Source organism: Gambusia affinis, linkage group LG21 (assembly GCF_019740435.1).
Source record: "Gambusia affinis linkage group LG21, SWU_Gaff_1.0, whole genome shotgun sequence".
Lineage (NCBI taxonomy): Eukaryota > Metazoa > Chordata > Actinopteri > Cyprinodontiformes > Poeciliidae > Gambusia > Gambusia affinis.
In genome coordinates this window covers 17680141-17700843 of record NC_057888.1, presented here as the reverse complement: position 1 = coordinate 17700843, position 20703 = coordinate 17680141, and the positions used below count along the sequence as shown (strand labels likewise).

The 20703-nt window shown below is 43.5% G+C and overlaps 1 protein-coding gene across 2 annotated transcripts; it reads left to right on the top strand.

The window, feature by feature from the left end:
- The first annotated feature begins 445 nt into the window (after positions 1 to 445).
- On the top strand, positions 446 to 18610 carry LOC122824356 (NACHT, LRR and PYD domains-containing protein 14-like). 2 transcript variants are annotated; one of them, XM_044104864.1, is made up of 12 exons: positions 446 to 695; positions 4666 to 4774; positions 5573 to 5728; positions 7751 to 7906; positions 8905 to 9122; positions 9922 to 11710; positions 12594 to 12767; positions 14237 to 14410; positions 15347 to 15520; positions 16467 to 16643; positions 17126 to 17278; positions 17620 to 18610. In XM_044104864.1, the coding sequence occupies exons 2-12, from the start codon at positions 4734 to 4736 to the stop codon at positions 17636 to 17638; spliced, it is 3231 nt and encodes a 1076-aa protein (XP_043960799.1). In that variant the 5' UTR covers positions 446 to 695; positions 4666 to 4733; the 3' UTR covers positions 17639 to 18610. The 2 variants fall into 2 exon arrangements, with proteins under 2 accessions (XP_043960799.1, XP_043960800.1); XM_044104865.1 differs by having other exon boundaries at positions 447 to 695; positions 9925 to 11710.
- Positions 18611 to 20703: the final 2093 nt, after the last annotated feature.

The following is a 20703-nucleotide window of genomic DNA, read 5'->3' as shown; positions in this document are numbered from 1 at the left end:
TGTTTTTCTCTCAATTAAACATAACATGTCATTTAAATAGGAAAGACCTTTAATCTCATCAGTACTATTTCTTCTCGTCTTTTCCACTCAAACATTTTAATTCAGGATTTTTGCATTTGTATGAATATCTTTCTCATCTTCATTCCGAAGCCATTTTAGATATTTTCTCGACAGTTTCTTTGCCTTTCAGGGGTCTCAAACTCCAGGCCTCGAGGGCTGCAGTCCTGCAATTTTTAGATGTGCCACAGGTACAAAACACTGGAATGAAATGGCTTAATTACCTCCACCTTGTGTAGATCAGTTCTCCAGAGCCTTAATTATTCTATTCAGGTGTGGTGCAGCAGAGGCACATCTAAAAGTTGCAGGACTGCGGCCCTCGAGGACTGGAGTTTGAGACCCCTGCTCGAACCCATCAGAACCAGTCCCACCCTGTACGGTCTGAACAAACGCTGAATTTCTAAGGCTGCTATATGGGAGCAGTTTATCCGTGAACTCAGCATTCTTGAAGCCATTTTCACTGCGGCTGCTTTGTTTCCTCTCCTTCAGCTGATCCTCATTAAACACCTGAACGCCTCACCTGCAGAGACCCTGCGCATGCGGACACAGAAACAGCTGCTGGTCAGAAAGCGAAAGTGGAAACAGTTCCCTTGAGTCGTGGGCTGAATCTAACGGTCCAAACTTCAGCAGTCGGTCGGGTGAGTTTTAACTCTTTCTACCAAACTGGTTCCAACCCGTTTTTAAACGTTTCTCTGTTTCCGGACCGGAGAGGAGGAAACAGACCGAATCCTTCAGTTAGAACCGAGCTGAGCAGCAACTTCTGCTGTTCAAATATTATCTCTGTTAGCGAGAGGAGGCGGAAATGTGATTTAAAATCAAATATTTCACTGCGCTGCTGTCAGTTACTGCTCTGAATAGAAAATTCTTCGTCTCCGCTCAGAAAAAAAAAATGTTTTGGAAAGTTTTCCGCCCTCGAGAAAATTAATAATGAAGCTGCTCCTCCAGATACGGAGCCGCTTCCTGTAGTTAAACCAGGGGTGTCCTATGATGTGTTTAGTTCCTGTTAATGAACTCTGGTTTCACTTTTTTTAAAAAAAAATCACCAACAACTCAACATATTTGCCTCTATAATAATGTTTATTGGTTTAGACAGAACTTATGAATTATTAATGAGAAATCAGAATGAACCAGGATCATCCATCCATCCATCCATCCATCTTCTTCCGCTTATCCGGGGTCGGGTCGCGGGGGTAGCAGCTTCAGAAGGGTGGCCCAGACTTCCCTCTCCCCAGCCACTTCCACCAGCTCCTCCGGAGGAATCCCAAGGCGTTCCCAGGCCAGCCAAGAGACATAGTCCCTCCAGCGTGTCCTGGGTCTTCCCCGGGGTCTCCTCCCGGTGGGACGTGCCCGGAACACCTCACCAGGGAGGCGTCCAGGAGGCATCCTGACCAGATGCCCGAGCCACCTCAACTGGCCCCTCTCGACGTGAAGGAGCAGCGGCTCTACTCTGAGTCCCTCCCGGATGACTGAGCTTCTCATCCTATCTCTAAGGGAGAGCCCAGCCACCCTACGGAGAAAACCCATTTCGGCCGCTGGTATCCGCGATCTCGTTCTTTCGGTCATGACCCAAAGCTCATGACCATAGATGAGGGTAGGAACGTAGATCGACTGGTAAATCGAGAGCTTCGCTTTTTGGCTCAGCTCTCTCTTCACCACGACGGACCGGTACAGCGCCCGCTTGACGGCAGACGCTGCACCAATCCGCCTGTCGATCTCCCGCTCCCTTCTTCCCCCACTCGTGAACAAGATCCCGAGATACTTGAACTCCTCCACTTGGGACAGGACACCCCCCCGACCCGGAGAAGGCACTCTACCCTTTTCCGGCTCAAGACCATGGCCTCGGATTTGGAGGCACTGATCGCCATCCCAGCCGCTTCACTCTCGGCTGCGAACCGCTCCAGGGAGAGCTGCAGATCACGTCCCGATGAAGCTAAAAGGACCACATCGTCCGCAAAAAGCAGAGATGCAATCCTAAGGCCACCAAAACGGATCCCCTCAACACCCTGGCTGCGCCTAGAAATTCTGTCCATAAAAGTAATGAACAGAATCGGTGACAAAGGGCAGCCCTGGCGGAGTCCAACTCTCACCGGAAACGAGCCCGACTTACTGCCGGCAATGTGGACCAGACGCTGACACCGGTCATACAGGGACCTGACAGCCCGTATCAAAGAGCCCGGTACGGTACCCCATACTCCCGGAGAACCCCCCACAGGGCTCCCCGAGGGACACGGTCGAACGCCTTCTCCAAGTCCACAAAACACATGTAGACTGGTTGGGCGAACTCCCATGCACCCTCCAGGACCCTGCTGAGGGTGTAGAGCTGGTCCAGTGTTCCACGACCAGGACGAAAACCACACTGCTCTTCCTGAATCCGAGGTTCGACAATCCGACGGACCCTCCTCTCCAGAACCCCCGAATAGACCTTGCCAGGGAGGCTTAAGAGTGTGACCCCCCTATAATTGGAGCACACCCTCCGGTCCCCCTTTTTGAACAGGGGGACCACCACCCCGGTCTGCCAATCCAGGGGAACTGCCCCCGATGTCCATGCGATATTGCAGAGTCGCGTTAGCCAACACAACCCTACAACATCCAGAGCCTTGAGGAACTCCGGGCGGATCTCATCCACCCCCGGGGCCCTGCCACCGAGGAGCTTTTTAACCACCTCGGCGACCTCGACCCCAGAGATTGGAGAGCCCAACCCAGAGTCCCCAGGCTCAGCTTCCAAAATAGAAGGCATGTCGGTGGGATTGAGGAGATCTTCGAAGTATTCGGCCCACAACATCCCGAGTTGAGGTCAGCAGCACACCATCCCCACTGTAGACAGTGTTGGTGCTGCACTGCTCCCCCCCCCTGAGATGCCGGATAGTGGACCAGAATCGCCTCGAAGCCGTACGGAAGTCTTTTTCCATGGCCTTTCCAAATTCCTTCCACACCCGAGTTTTTGCCTCAGCAACCACCCGAGCCGCATGCCGCTTCGCCCGCCGGTACCCATCAGCTGCTTCCGGAGTCCCACAGGCCAAAAAGGCCCGATAGGACTCCTTCTTCAGCCTGACGGCTTCCCTCACCGAAGGTGTCCACCAACGGGTTCGAGGGTTGGCGCCGTGACAGGCACCGACAACCTTTCGGCCACAGCTCAGATGAGCCGCCTCGACAATGGAGACACGGAACACGGTCCACTCAGACTCCATGTCCCTCACCTCCCCCAGGACGTGTTCGAAGTTCTGCCGGAGGTGGGAGTTAAAGCTCCGTCTCACAGGGGATTCCGCCAGACGTTCCCAGCAGACCCTCACAACACGTTTGGGCCTGCCAGATCTGACCGGCATCCTCCCCCACCAGCGAAGCCAACTCACCACCAGGTAGTGGTCAGTGGACAGCTCCGCACCTCTCTTCACCCGAGTGTCCAAGACATACGGCCGCAGGTCCAATGAAACGATGACAAAGTCGATCATCAAACTGCGGCCTAGGGTGTCCTGGTGCCAAGTGCACATATGGACACCCTTATGCTTGAACATGGTGTTCGTTATGGACAATCCATGACGAGCACAGAAGTCCAACAACAGAACACCACTCGAGTTCAGATCGGGGGGGCCGTTCCTCCCAACCACGCCCCTCCAGGCCTCACTGTCATTGCCCACGTGAGCGTTGAAGTCCCCCAGCAGAACAAGGGAGTCCCCAGGTGGAGCACTCTCCAGTACCCCCTCTAGGGACTCCAAAAAGGGTGGGTAACCTGAACTGTCATTCGGCGCGTAAGCACTAACGACAGTCAGGACCCGTCCCCCCACCCGTAGGCGGAGGGAGGCTACCCTCTCGTTCACCGGGGTTAACCCCAACGTGCAGGCGCCGAGATGGGGAGCAACAAGTATGCCCACTCCTGCCCGACGCCTCTCACCTTGGGCAACTCCAGAGTGGAAGTATGTCCAGCCCCTCTCAAGGAGACTGGTTCCAGAACCAGAGCCATGCGTCGAGGTGAGACCGACTATTTCTAGCCGGAACCTCTCAGCCTCACACACTAGCTCCGGCTCCTTCCCCACCAGAGAGGTGACATTCCACGTCCCAAGAGCTAGCTTCCGCAACCGAGGATCGGACCGCCAGGGTCCCCTCCCTCGGCTGCCACCCATAACACAATGCACCTGATCCCGTTGGCCCCTCTCACAGGTGGTGGGCCCATGGGAGGGGGGACCCATGTTTCCTCTTCGGGCTGTGCCTGGCCGGGCTCCATGGGTAAAAGCCCGGCCACCAGACGCTCGCCGTCGTGCCCCCCCTCCAGGCCTGGCTCCAGAGTGGGGCCCCGGTGACCCGCGTCCGGGCGAGGGAACACGTAGTCCAAAGTTTGAATCCATCATTGGGGTCTTCGGGCTGCACTTTGTCTGACCCCTCACCTGGGACCTGTCTGCCTTGGGTGACCCTACCAGGGGCATGGAGCCCCGGACAGCATAGCTCCCACGATCATTGGAGCACTCAAACCCCTCCACCACGATAAGGTGGCAGCCCAAGGAGAGGAACCAGGATCATGTGAAGATCTTATTATGGGATATTTTCTGTCTTTCTCCAGCCTCTGTGTTCATATGTGACCTCTGACCTCTGAAGTAACCAGATTTCTGCTTACAGGTCAGTTCAGCTGCTGTTGGGAACTGAGTGCTACGGATTCTCTGCAGAAATATAAAGAATTACTAGAGATGGACTGTGATCCAAACAACCATCCTCCTTCTCCTGAAAGGTCAGAGAATTGGTTCTGGTTCTTATGTTTAGAAACTTTCAAACATTCCTCTTTTTATTTTTATTTTATTTTTTTTCCCCACCAGGGGGTCCTTTTTGTGGGCTCTAGTGTCCCTTTTTTCACAGTAGGCTGACAGGAAAGGGGGGAAGACGTGCGGCAAATGTTGTCGGGTCCGGGAATCGAACCCGCGACGGCCGCGTCGAGGACTGAGGGCCTCCAAACATGGGGCGCGCTAACCTCTACGCCACCGGAGCACGCCCCCCTCTTTTTAGATATGTTTCTTTCATATTGTGGTTTTCTGGGTCCAGACCAGATCAGACTCTCATCTACTCATGATTAGCTGTCAGGTTTAACAGAAAAAGATTTTAACAGTGAATAAATGATTTCCAGGCAGAAACTGTCCTACAGCATGGAATGAGCTCCAGTCTGAACTCAAGATGTTGGATCCTATTTCATTGGATTTATGTAGAGCGGTTCTTAAAAATCTGCAATGTGAATCTATTAAACATTGTCATTGCTTTTTAACTGCTTTTAATTATTTTAAACTTGTGCAAATGTTTTAATGTGTTTTACTTTTGTGTAACTAGGTTGTTGTGTGTTGCAGATTTCTGCCCAGGTTCCTCATTTTCATTTTGTACTTGGTTAAATAAAGGGAATAAAAAACCTCAAAAAATATGTTTAGTTTAACCCATTAGGATATAATGGTCTTCCTGGATTACTGGATAATCGAGAGAGCTGCTAACTGGGTAAACTGGAAGTGAATCCCATGGTGACTGAGTGTTTCTGTTTCCCTTTCAGATGGGCTTTACACCAGGAGACTCAGATGAACCTGAGGATGAATCCAGAGGAGAACAGAGCAGCCTCTCCGTCACCCAGTGGCGTTTCTATGAAGACTGACCAATCCAAACCTTTGTCTGAAGATTTCACCAATCATCCTGTACTCCCAGCTCAAAGGTAAGACTTCAATTAGGAACTGATGTCATCAAGTATGAGACACTATTAATATGTGATACATAAAATCAGCCATTCTTAACCATAGGCCTGCGGTCCACAGTTGGGCCGCCAGGTCCAGCCAGCGGTCCGTAATAACCACCCAGGTTTTTACCTACCTGATTGAGTAAAGGTAACAGAAATCAGAGATATTGCCGTCAGAATTCAGGCGCTCGGTTGTAATACAAGTTTCCACCACTTGGGAGCAGTAATGTGCCAGTCAGCTGTTCAACAAGCTCTAGTAAGGAGAAGAACAAGCCAACTGCAGAAACTGTCAAGTTTCAGACACATTATATAATCCAGGTGATGCAACTTAATGACTGGAAATAAGACGAACTGATTCATACAAAACAATGATCTTCAATATAAATGTTTTACTAGAGGTCAGTAGATCAGTTGATTAATGAGAACCTCAGCATTCAGCTGCCATCACCAGGACTGATGCTACAGGAGAAACCAAACATTTTCCAAAATACCAACGCTCTGTTGCTCTGATTTATTGTTCACTGAAAGCTACCAGCTGAGGAACCAACAGAACATATTTTATTCTCTATAATAGTTTGTCAAATGATTTTGAACATTTTAATCCAGATGACTTGGTAATCTACTGCTTTTCTTCTGCTTTTACAAGACAGGAGTTTTTACAGTCTGCTTTCAACGTAGCTCAAACTCGTTGACAAACTCTGAAGCTGGTTTTGAATGTGGATAAGACAAAAGTTATATTTTGCATTCTCGAAAACCATCAGAGATTCCTCTATTGCTTAAAGGAAGTGTTGCGCAATAGAGGAATTTCTGTGGAAGTACACAATATACAAAAAATTTTTTGTAACAGAGAGTGGGGATATAATTAAGAGAAGGACATTTTAAAAGACAATGTATTAGAACAACCAAAGAGAGTTTTTGTTTATCAGTGTGTGGAGTAGATTTATGGAATGGATTGAATGACGAGTTTAAAAAAAGTACAAACATAGACCAACTTAAAAACTGTTTCAGAATGAGCTTATTGGGAAATATGTTGTATAAGATGAGTGTTTCAAAGTTTATAAGTACTACTGGTATAAAAATTTATAAATAATTGTATATTTAAATATGAGAATATGAGACTAAATGTCCAATAATGTGGAAATAATTTAAGTTTATCTGGTGTTTGGAGATTTAAATGTTTATAAGTTGATGAGTATGAGAGAGGCAGAAAATCATAAGATCTTATATATTCTACCTGCTCCTTTTCAAACGGATAATATAAAATTGCATGTCACTTGGGCATAAAAATTTGTTCTCTTACTTTTCTCTAGTTTTTACTAATTTCCAAAATAAATCTATTGTTCTTTAAGGCTTGCAACAGGTGTCGGGCGTCTTCCGCATTATTGTGAGTTGCATGTAAAAGCTGAATTGTCTCCTTCAAGCGTACAGAGAAACAATCACTTGATGATCCTGATTTTTAAATTATACTCGGTTCCCACCTACTTAAATTCTCTCCAACAATAATCTGTTACTCGTCATCCTTTACGCTCCAATAACATTTTTCTTTTGCATGTTCGAACAGGAAGGGAAGTAAGCATTAAGTGTGGTGACTCCTACAGCATGGAATGAGCTCCAGTCTGAACTCAAGATGTTGGATCCTATTTCATTGGATTTATGTAGAGCGGTTCTTAAAAACTTGCAATGTGATTCTATTAAACATTGTCATTACTTTTTAACTGCTTTTAATTGTTTTAAACTTGTGCAAATGTTTTAATGTGTTTTACTTTTGTGTAACTAGGTTGCTGTGTGTCTCAGATTTCTGCCCAGGTTCCTCATTTTTAGATCTCATTTTCATTTTGTACTTGGTTAAATAAAGGGAATAAAAAAAACCAAAAAACATGTTTAGTTTAACCCATTAGGATATAATGGTCTTCGTGGTTTTATGGAGAGTCGAGAGAGCTGCTAACTGGGTAAACTGGAAGTGAATCCCATGGTGACTGAGTGTTTCTGTTTCCCTTTCAGATGGGCTTCACACCAGGAGACTCAGAGGAACCTGAGGATGAATCCAGAGGAGAACAGAGCAGCCTCTCCATCACCCAGTGGCGTTTCTATGAAGAGTGACAAATCCAAACCTGTGTCTGTAGATTTCACCAATGATCCTGGACTCCCAGATCAAAGGTAAGATGTCAATTAGGAACTGATGTCATCAAGTATGAGACACTATTAATATGTGATAGATAAACTCAGCCATTCTTAACCAGCGCCAACTAGCGGTCCATAAGATCCACCCGGGTTTTTACCTACCTGGTTGAGTAAAGTTGACAGAAATCAGAGCCATTGCTGTCAGTTTAGACGCTCAGTTGTAATACAGGATTTCACCACTTGGGAGCAGTAATGTGCCAGTTATTTTTGGCAGAAATTTAGTCATCCTTTTTTTTTTTTTTTTTATCTACAGTGACCCTAATATGCCGTGCTATGATGGCCTTTAATTTTACTTAAACTATTAATTTTTTAAAATCTATTTTTGGATTTAAAAAAAAATTTTTTTTTGTCATAAATGAAGAATATTTTTCGAATCCATTTAGTGTCTCTCTGACTGTGTAAATCCCTCACATTTGGGAATCCACACATTCCAGGGAGACTATGATGTTAATTTTAATCAAAAATAAAAATCTATCCCCTAATATGTAAACTAATAAAGGAGATGGATAGAAAAACAATTACCATTCAACATCTCTGTGTGGCAGGTGCACACTCTATTATCGAGTGAATGATATGCATTTAAGGAATCGTCTTCTCTCTAGTGTGTGTGGGAGCAGAGTCAGAAAAGCTGGTCAGTTATCTGTTGCTGTCCTGTCTGATCTGACCCAGCTGGTTTTTCTTAACTATTGATGCACAGGCTCTGTAGTTGATGATGATGATGGGGTGGTGGGTGGAGTGGCGGTGACCTCAGTCTTTGAGGTCTATGAGGCCTCAGAACGTCACGGGTTCGGGTCCCGGCCTGTGGACCTTTGCCACGTCTTTCCCCTCTCTCACAAACTGCTTCCCTCTTTATTTCCAGTGGTAAATAAGATCCCTAGTGCAAAAAATAAAAAAAAACAAGAACCATTGAGTCGCAGCTGATTTCCATCCTGTTGTTAGTGAACTGTTTTAATGATGAAGAAATGTCTTCCTAGGAGGAGAAAGAGGAGCAACGTTAGTGAGGAGGAGGAGCCATCCTGCTGTGCTTTGTGTCAGAAAGTTCTGATGGATCTGGTCTCTACCAGCTGTGGACACTGGTTCTGCAGACAGTGCATCGGGTCCGACAATGAGCCGTCTGCTCCATCTGGACTCTCCAGCTGTCCCCAGTGTGGGAAAAGACTGCTGAAACCCAATCAGAGCAGGTGTTTTCCAGGTGAGAATGAACACCTTCAATCAGAGCTTCCTTCTGTCGTCTATTGAACCAATTCAACGTCTTTAGTTGGAACTTGGAAAGTCGAGGCTTGAAAAGTCTTTCAGTGATCAATTACTTCAGCTAAATCTGTTTCCAGTTGAAAATGTAACAAATGTGTTCAACCCAACAACTTTCCGGGATTTGATTTGAAATGGATCGCTTTCAGCTGTTTGTGCTAAATGCATGAAAATTGAACATCTCCTAAAAACCGGAGGAAATTTTGATGCAGGAAAACGAACGATACGTATGCAACTATAGTTACATACGTAACTTTAGTTCTATTTCATCCCTACTGACCGCCACAGGGTGGTGCTGGAAGCACTGAATGGCTAATACCAGCAATGTCAATGAGAAGGCCCAGAGGACCCTTGTGAAAGAACCTGGTCCAGAGGATGAGAGGAGGCCACATTCACATTGTAAAATCTAGTGAATGTGGTCAGAGAAGCCCATGATGCAGCAGCACATATAGCTTCCAGTGGAACTCCTCTCAAGGCTGGCCAGGAAGTGGAAACGCTCCTGGTATAGTCTGCCTTCATGCCGACTGGCTGGGGCCGGTGCCCTGCAGCGTAGGCATGGCAGATGACACCCACAATCCAATGGGAGAGACTTTGTTTGGACAGAGGACAACCTAATCTAGGGCCCCCATAACACAAGAACAGCTGGTCTGAGTGTCTTATAGCAGCAGTGGTTGCAATATATTCAAACCTAATTGCATAAAATTATGTTTTTTACTCCAGTTGTCTTCTCTTCTGTGTTTCAGCAGATGTTGGTCTGCAGGAGCTTCTAGAGGAGCATAAGATCAGACTGAGGAACAGATGTAAATGTGTGACTGAAGGAAGTGATGAAACAGGAAGAGGAATTCTCCTCAACAGCATCTACACTGATCTCTACATCACAGAGGGACAAAGTGAAGAGGTTAATACCCAACATGAGGTGAAGCAGCTGGAAAGAGCTTCCAAGATCCAGAACTTTCATGACTCTCCAATCAGGTGCCATGACATCTTTAAAGCCTTCCCTGACCAACATGGAGCCATCAGAGTGGTTCTGACCAACGGCGTTGCTGGTGTTGGAAAAACCTTCTCAGTGCAGAAGTTCACTCTGGACTGGACAGAGGGCTTGGAGAACCAAGATGTCAGTGTGGTGGTTCTGCTTTCATTCAGAGAGTTGAACTTGATCAGAGATGAGCAGCATAGTCTTCTCACGCTGCTCCATGTTTTCCATCCAACACTCCAGGAGCTCCCAGCAGAGCAGCTGGCTGCCTGCAAACTTCTCTTCATCTTTGATGGCCTGGATGAAAGCAGGCTTTCTCTGGACTTCAACAACATTCAGCTGGTTTCTGACGTCACACAGAAGTCGTCAGTCAACGTTCTGCTGACAAACCTCATCAAGGGGAACCTGCTTCCCTCGGCTCTCATCTGGATAACTTCCAGACCTGCAGCATCCAATCAGATCCCTCCTTCATGTGTTTCCAAGGTAACAGAAGTACGAGGCTTCACCGATGCCCAGAAGGAGGAGTACTTCAGGAGGAGGTTCAGTGATGAAGAGCTGTTCAGCAGAATCATCTCCCACATCAAGACCTCCAGGAGCCTCCGCATCATGTGTGGAATCCCGATCTTCTGCTGGATCACTGCTACAGTTCTGGAGAACATGTTGACCTCAGAGCAGAGAGGAGAGCTGCCCAAGACCATGACTGACATGTACTCACACTTTCTGCTGGTCCAGACAAAGAGGAAGAATAACAAGTACCATGGAGGACATGAGACAAGCCCACAGGAGCTGATGGAGGCTGACAGGGAAATTGCCCTGAAGCTGGGGAGGCTGGCGTTTGAACATCTGGAGAAAGGAAACATCATGTTCTACCAAGAAGACCTGGAGCAGTGTGGGCTGGATGTCAAAGAGGCCTCGGTGTACTCAGGAGTTTGTACAGAGATCTTCAAAAGAGAGAGTGTTATCTTTCATAAATCAGTCTACTGCTTTGTTCACCTGAGCATTCAGGAGTTTCTGGCTGCAGTCTACATGTTTCACTGTTTCACTAGCAGAAACTCCAAGGTGGTGAAGACGTTCCTGGGAAAAACATACAGGGAAAAATCTCTGGAGGACTTTATGAAAAAAGTCATGGAGAAATCTCTGAGAAGTAAAAATGGCCACCTGGACCTGTTTGCTCGCTTCCTTCATGGTCTCACGGTGGAGTCCAACCAGAGACTGTTAGGAGGCCTGCTGGGTCAGACAGAGAACAGTCCAGAAACCATCCAGGGAATCATAGATAATCTGAAGAAAGGAAGAACACATTCATCTCCTGACAGAAGCATCAACACCTTCCACTGTTTGATGGAGATGAAGGATCTCTCGGTTTATCAGGAGGCCCAACAGTTCCTGAAATCGGAGAACAGATCAGAGAAGAATCTCTCTATGATCCATTGTTCAGCTCTGGCCGACATACTGCAGATGTCAGAGAAGGTTCTGGATGAGTTGGACCTGGAGACGTACAACACATCAGTGGAGGGACAACGGAGACTGATTCCAGTTGTGAGGAACTGCAGAAAGGCTCGGTGAGTCCAGATGTCTTCATTGTGTGAAGGCTGATTCAGCACTATTGCTTCTGTTGTTTTGGTCTTAAGCGGCTTTATCCTGCATATTTTGAGCTATTTCAAACATCTAAACCTTCAGCTCATTCAGAAGAGCTCTGCTGTAACTTTTGATATTTAGAGGTTTTGATCCTTTTTTTTTTTAAAAAAAAAAAAAAGTAAAATAAAAGGCTTTGTTGGCTCTAGTGTCTGTTATTGGGGAGTTTCAGACAGAAATTGTGCTGTGAGAGAAGAAGACATGTGGCAAAGTCAGCAGGCCAGGACTCGGACCTGTGACACCTGTGCCTAGGACTAATGTCTCCAAACATGCATATGGAGGTGCAGCAATGATGTTCTATCCCTGCACCCAATATTTTGATCATTTTAAAAACGTTTAATGCTTTATACATTTTTATGTGCCATTGAACTGAATAGAAAACCTTAAACTCCAGAACACTTCTATTTTCTTTGAAAGAGACAATCTGGAGGAGACGCATTTTAAATTTGCACACCTCTTCACTTGTTGGGACAATGTGTGATACTTTAGGGTTTGTTAGACTTTTTCTTTGTCCTTTTTAAATGACAGGGTTTAAAAAAAATACCATCATGATATATTCCAATTCATCTATTTTGTTCCACTTATCTGGGATCGGGTTGTGTGGTCATCAGATGAAGCAGAGAGGAGCAGGAGGAACACCATGGATGGATAATGGTCTATAAAACTGAGTTCAAAGCGTTTTTTCTGTATCAGGTCAAACTCACTATATTGATGTTCAGATGTTCATCAGATGTTGACATCTCTGTTATATTTTAATCTGTTTATGATCCAGATTGTCTGATACTTACTTCATTTCTTCTCTAATCACAGATTTGGCAGCATTAAGTTATCTGATGATGAATGTGCAGTTGTGGCGTCAGCTCTGAAGTCCAACCTTCATCTGACTGAACTGGAAATAAGAAAGATCATCAAACTGAAAGACCCTGGAATGAAGCATCTGTGTGAAATCCTGGAGAATCCAGTCAGCATAGTGAAGAGTCTGGGGTTTGTTTTTTTTCTAATTATATAATAAAATATTTTAATAATACTTTTTAACTTAAAAAATTATAATGATATTTATAAACAACCGGTTAAAATGTCTATAAACATAAACATTTTTTTAATGTAAGACTTTCAGATTATTGAGCTTTATTTTTCAAGGGGTTTTTTTTCACTGTAAAATGTTTTTGATGAAGTTATGTTCTCTGATCCAGCTGTTGGTTTGTGTTCTCTTGCTGCTGATGGATGTAAAATGCCTTCCTGCTCCGGATGGTTGACTTCTGGTCAGAAATGTTTCTCCTGACGGCCGGGTTGGTCCGGTTTGAAGCTTCTGGAATGGTTTCCAGAACTTTCTGACCCAGCAGGGTAACTCTTAGGAGAGTTAAAGTGGAACAAATGTCTAATAGATTAGATCGTCCAGGCTAGTAGAAAAATGTTACATTGACTTTGAGTCATCGGGCTCACATTACATGGAAGCGGTTGAAGAAAAATAAATTTTTACTTAAAAAAAAATGGCTAAAGAAATATAAAAAGTGTAAAAATGGCATTAACAAAATTGTGTCTCATCCGGTCTAGTATAACAATTTTACACTGATTTTGAGAAGCTGTTGAAGAAAAATGAGTGAGTTCTGTAAATTTAGTAGGAGCTAAAAGATGATCTGGAGTGAACCAGGAGCTAATATTTGGAGCCACTGGAAGAGGAGATGATGGCTTTACATTGAGATTGCTGACGTTGATCAATCAATCAAATTTTATTTTGATAGCACATTTCAGCAACTAGGCATTTCAAAGTGCCTTACATCATAAAAATACAAAGTCATAGAACACACAGTCAGCAGTGGAAACATTACATTTTGTCAAGCGCTGTCATTACATATCAAGTTGTTGATTAGTGTTTCATTTATTATGTTTCAAAAGTAACTTTAAATGTGGATTTATAGTCTAAATTTATAGGAAGTCAATGTTTCAGCTGTTTTGCCGTGTTCTAGAAGTTTGTTCCAGATTTGTGGTGAACGATGCTTCTTCATGTTTGGTTCTGGATACAGAGCAGACCAGAACCAGAAGGCCTGATTGGTCTGTAAGGTTGATACAACAACAGCAAATCTATAATGTATTGTGGTGCTAAGCTGTTCAGTGATTTATAAACTATCATCAGTATTTTAAGGTCAATTGTCTGACCTACAGGGAGCCATTGTAGGGACTTTAAAACTGGTGTGATGTGGGCATTATATGGTGGTTCTTAAAGTCCATTTTAATTCCCAACCAGAATCATTGAAGGCCAGACTGAAGTATTCTAATAAAATGTTCTAGTTTTGCTGGTTTTACCTCTTTAAGCCAATTTTACTGGATCAGGTAGGATGATGTTTTGGTGACTGTTACATTCAGTGGAACACATGTTCTACTTTATTTGTTCACATTTCAGGTTTAACCTGCATCCTTTTGGCTTCAGCTCACATCTTTTATTGTTTCCTCAGATTGAAGAGCTGCAGTTTGTCAGAGGTCAGCTGGTCATCTCTGGCCTCAGCTCTGAAGTTCAACTCTTCCCATCTGACTGCACTGGACCTGTATGAAAACAATCTGAAAGATGCTGGAGTGAAGGAGCTGTGTGCTTTTCTACAGAATCCAGAATGTAAACTACAAAAACTGAAGCAAGTATTCATGTTTTAGTTTATTACTGATATTTCTGATATGGAAGTTGTGTTGCCACTAAACCGGAGAAACGTCACACTCAGAATCAACTTTATTCACAAAAATTGTGAAATCAGACAAAGAATTAGATTTTGGTTTCCATCAGTCGCATCAAAGATCAACTATGGACACAAAACAGTACACTATGATAAAGAACTCAAAGAGTCTGAGCTGCTACTTTCATAAATAAAATCTAAATCTATGCAGATGAGCAAAGATCCTTGGCTACATAATGACATCACAGCATGGGGGGTCCTATGGTTAGTGATGGACTGCAGACTGAGCAGCTGACTCCTAGAACCACTAGGAGAGAGCCTGGGAGGTTTTTTTATCAGCTCAGTGAGGTCACTTCCTCCCTCAGAGGTGAGGATAGAGGGATGGAGGCAACGACCAGAGTGAAGGAGGAGAAACTCTGCCATCCACTCCAAGGAGCAGGGCCCCCAGCAGTGGAAGCTCTGTCCAGAGTAAGGCGGGTCATGAAAGTCTGGCTTGTTAGAGCAGGGAAGGCACCGATTATCAGTTGGGCTCCCCAGAGAGCAGATATTCACCAGGTGGATGGATGGAGCCAAGCTGCTGCAGTTCCACCAGTTTTTCTCAGAGTGCTGCCGAGCCTCTGACCAGGATCTCAGAGAACCTCTCTGGGTCAGTAAAAGGCAGAACCAGAGGTCAGTCCCTGATGTTTAAGAGCTGCTCTCATGGAAAAGTGGCTGCAAGGTGAAAACAGGAAACAGAAAAACACAAAAATACACAAAAAGAGCTGAGGCTGACATGCGCTGCATTATCCTGAAACTCACTGCTGATATAGAATAAATAAAAAATACTAATGTCATTGACTTTACTGGTCTCAATCTTTAATTTCATCTGCTGAAGTCTCACATCTTTTATTCTTTATTCAGATTGGAGCACTGCAGTTTGTCAGAGATCGGCTGTGATTATCTGGCCTCAGCTCTGAAGTCCAACCCCTCCCATCTGACTGAACTGAATATGAGCCACAATAACCTGAAAGATGCTGGAGTGAAGCAGCTCTGTGGTTTTCTGCAGAATCCAGAATGTAAACTACATGTATTAATGTAAGAAACCGTGCTTTGGTTTATTGCTTTCTATTTCTGAGGTGATGAGGATGACCTCAGAAATATCTGAGGAGTAGAACAACTTCTTGTAAATCTGTAGTCACTCTGGGGTCGATGTCATTTTTTTTTTTAGTCTAGAAAATATAGAAATAATTTCTCATAATTTCCGGACGGAAACCATTCAGGTCCCGCATGAATAGAGACGCCACGTTTGAACACAAACTGACAACAGACCCCAGCACAGGTTCAGGCAGGATCAACGTTAGCCCCGCCCACTGAGGATGATGGGTGGGTTTGACCGTTTCAGTTATTTAAAAACAGCAACTAGACAGGAGTCATGAAATGGATAACAACACAGGGAAATAATTAAATATGTTTTAAATGAAAGTTGGAAAAAGGACATTTTATTTAAATTGATTTGAAAAGGCATATTTAATTGTTTCATGGGGCATTTAATTTAATTGCATATTTTGTAATTTTATTGCATATTTAATATTTGTATTTGATAATTTATTGATATGATTAATTTAGTGTTAAATGTTTTTTAATTAATGTCATAATATGTTCAATGTTAGATTTACATTTATGTATATTTTATGTATTTTTGTCACTGATAACCTGGCAGGAACAAATCTATAATATTTAATCAATGACTGATGCTTCAACACTTTGATCAGAACCTGGAAGGATTTTATTGAGTAAAATCATCCAATACAACATGACCCAGTAGCAGGTTCTGGTTCTGGCTGATTCAGCTCCTACAATCATTTTGACACTAAATATTCTCCATGACTTCATGTTTTTATGGCTGTGGAATAATTCAAATAGTTTAATTTCTCTGCTTTAATCTCCATTTGTTGACATTTCCTCCTGACTTGTTAGTTTTGCGTGAAACTTGAGATTTGCTGCATTCAAATTGATGGAGCTGCTTTCATTGTTTATTCAGATTCTGGGACTGCAGGCTATCGGAGATCAGCTGTGATTATCTGGTCTCCGCTCTGAAGTCCAACCCCTCCCATCTGACTGGACTGGAGCTGGGCCAGAACAGAGAGCTGAAAGATGCTGGAGTGAAGCAGCTCTGTGGTTTTCTGCAGAATCCAGGATGTAAACTAGAGAAACTGAGGCAAGTAACCATGTTTTAAAATGATGTCGATATTTCTGATGCGAGTGTTGCCACCGAACTGCAGACATCTGGCTGATATTCTACTGATCTACTGAGGGTCTTTATGGTAAACACTTTTATTCCTCACAGTTTTGATCCAGTTAAAGTTTTTGTGGTAACACTTTATTTGAAGTGGTGTGCATAAAATTGATATGACAACATAACACCAACCATGAACATGAAGGAGTCTTCATAAACATTTACAACTGATGTCATGAGTTGTCATTATATTGGCTGATGTAATATTTGCTGCAGAAGCTGTTTGTATTGATGGAGCTCCTGGTGGAGCTGACCGAGTTTAAGAGCTGAAGTCTGCAGGTCTTTACTGAAGCAGCAGCATGTTGGCATTAATATTCAAGAGACTCTGGTTCTGTTGGACTGGTTAACCTGCGTCCTGTTGGCCTCAGCTCACATCTTTTTTTCTTTTTCTTTTCCTTATTCAGATTGGAGCGCTGCAGTTTGTCAAAGATCAGCTGTGATTGTCTGGCCTCCGCTCTGAAGTCCAGCCCCTCCCATCTGACCGGACTGTACCTGGAAGGAAACGGCCTGAAGGATTCAGATGTTGAGCAGCTGAAGGATCTTGTAAAGGATGTATGGTAGGTAGAAGAGTATTGAACTAAACCAGTTGGCATGTCTCCAGCTAAGGTTTATTTATGCAGGAGATTCCAGAAGAGTCTTTGAGTTAAAATCAGCCAAAGTTTATTAAAAGTACAAGATATTTCTTGGAGATGCATACAGAGTTAATTAATGGCAAACCCAGTAAGAGCTGAAGTCCTTTATGAGAATCTTCCATTAGATCCAGTGTTCCCAGTGCAGCTCTCGGAACAGGACTGAATGCTCTGCTGCTCTTTCTACTGGATGTGCTGTGTCACTGACTGCTACTGGAGAAAGCCTGGAAACACTCACTGATCTGCTGTCATCATTTTTCTCTCTGCAGGTTGAAATGGTCAGATTGATCTCTGTAGAGAATTGTCTTGGTTTCCTGCTGATCCTCTGAGTTTGAAGCTGCAACAGTTTGAGTCTTTCTAGACTCAAACTGACTGGATTATGATCATGACCTTTGACCTGAACCAGAGGTGGGACCAAGCCAGTGTTCTGTCAGTCTCAAGTCGAGACAGGCAAAAGTTGAACCAAGTCCCAAGTCTGAAACTTGTAATTTCATGTCCATTTGAGTCTTTTTTTTAAAACAATGTTACAATTATATGTTAAATGTAAATGATATACCAAGTGTTCTTTTTTAAAATCTATATTCTTTTAAATCTTGATAAACATGTGCAGCTGAACACAAAGTATAAAAACTAGTAGACTTAATGCACTGACTGCAGTAAAAAAAAATTCTATTCATTGTCAGTAACATTTCCCGATGTAGAAGTCTTTAAATACACCATCCAACCTCTGGTGGAACTGGACCTGGTTCAGCATCATGATGGGTCAGAGAGAAACTCTCTTCTCTGAGTTCAGGGACAGAACCTGCTTTCTGATCCGGAGCCCCGCTCACTATCCACCGGCTATCCTGAGCCAACAAGTGTTAATTTGATGCAGTTCACATAGCATCAATTTATCCGCTATATAAATTGATGCGGATTTATACAGTGTACAAAGCATAGCATATAAGTGAAAGCTGCGCCTGTCAATACGGAATGAGAGAAATGAATTAATGGGGCCCACTTTATAAATATGTTTTAAGCTTTAGGGTTTTGGTAAAAATATCAAGTCTGTTCAAGTAAACAGGTTCAAGTCCAACTCAAGTCCCAAGTTATTGGTGTCAAAGTCAAGTCTTAATATTAATGACTCAAGTCCAAGTCATGTGACTCGAGACCACACCTCTACCTGAAAGATTTTCATCCTGTTTGTTTTCTCATGTCTGTTATTTAGTGTCTGATATTGTTTGTCTCTTTGGATCAATAAAGATCGAATTCAAACTCTGATCGATTTAGTGTTTTCATGGAGTTTTGATTAGATTCAAAGTTGATCTTTTTTTTCCTGATTCATTTTCATCCAGAAATATGAAATAAATATCAATTCAACAGTTTTTAAAATCCCCTGAGACGTTCGGCCATTCAGTTTCTCATGTAGACTGACGTGGCCACCTGTTACAATGTGATAAAAACTTTATCAATATTCCGCGGATGTTGAGAAAACAATTTCCCAATTGCAGCATTTCCATTAGACAACAAACACAATTAAAATCACATGTGAATAAGTTTGTTCACATGATGAATCATTGAAGACACTCTACCCCAGGAGTGTCAAATTTCAGCTCTCAAAGGCTGGTGTGCTGCAACTTTTAGATGCATCTCTGCTGCACCACACCCGAATAGAATAAGCTGTTTGCCAATTGTTTCTGTCTCTGCAGGGTTAAAGGTCAAGCTTCAGTTATTCTGACCTTTCAAAATAAAACTCTAAAAGGACAGCAGGACGCAGTGACAAAACTGCGGGTCGTTATCCCATTTCCCATTTAGTGCCCAAAACGAAAATGGAAAAAACGGATAACAAACGCTCAATTTCGATTTTCATAACATTTTTTGACCAGCGGTCTTAAGTTCTCTTCCACGTACACAAACTACGCAAGAGGACGGCAAGAACAAAACAGGCCATCACTAGGATGTTGTCCATGATTAACTTACTCCATTCAGTACACTAAACATGGCTAATAAGTAAGAAAAAAGGGAATAGCTTATTTAAGCTAACAGGCTAATGCTAACAAACTGCCAAAGCTTTGGTAAATAGTAGTCAATAGTGTGTGTGGAAAGTCACAAGCATCTTCACTAACATGGACTTGCACCATTCAGAATGATAAAGTAAATGTATCAGCTAAAAATAGCCAAAATGCTAATGTTAGCGTGAATGCTGTCAGTAGCATGTCGTGCATCACTAGCTTGTTGTCTGTTCTTTACTTACTCCATTCACCATACTAAACATGGCTAATAAGTCAGAAATATAGGTAATAGCTTATTTAAGCTAAAAGGCTAATGCTAATGAACTGCCTTGTTTTGCAAGGCAGTTCCACAACCTGAGGAAAATGATAATGCAGAATAATATTATTGCAACACCTGCAGCAGTGCACTAACACACAAGTAGTTCTAAATTGCAGCTCCTCCTCTGTTTCCACTGATTCTCCACCTTAGAACTATAGTGATGCGTATTTGTAGTCCTAAGCAGCCTAGAGCCATTGCTATGACAATTATCTGTCATGACTCATCTGCCAGCTGGGAGTGAGTCATGCAGCCAGAGAAGTCTCTGTTAGAGGCAGAAAATCCTGTCGCATCACTGTACTCTGAAGCACATTGACAGAAAACCATAAGTCCTAGAGAAAATGCGAAAAACTTTTACCGGATCAGACATGCCTATCGATGTCATGACCGAGTTTCATACCAATAGGTTAATATTTGTGGCCGTGACAGCGATTTAAAAGATTATTTGGGTTGAAAATGGCACTCAGTTTCTTCACTGTAAGGCGTGTCTCCTCCACTCTAGTTTCCCAAAAAATCAAAAAACTTTGGGTCGCTTAGAGACAATTTATGGACAAACCGTAAACGGAATCGATGTGCCGTCTTCACTTTAGAACAGACGAGGGACATATCTACAAAATAAAATTTAAATGGGATTTCTAAGTGAATGTATGACGACACAGGAAGACCTCAAAAATAGGGTATTTTTAGGATTTGGCCAAATACACAACAATGGAGCAGCTGGTGAGGTCTTTAGTGTTCTGGGGGTCAATTTTTAATTTGTTTTGTCGCCATGTTAACTCAGAATCCCACTAAAAATAATAGCACCCCTCCCGGGATCAAGCCGCACGTTTTGCCATTGCTTTGCATGGCAGTCCACAAAAATGTCATTGTGAATTTAGACTGGTTGGCCAGTAGGTGGCAGCATACGGAGTGATAAACAAGACAACGCGATAGTTGTATTATCTGCATTATTTGTAGTCCAATTTATCTCACGCACCAGTGCGTGTGTTCGTCAATGACTGTCATGGAAACGACGTTAGCGTCCTCAACCCTATAAATGACGCTGA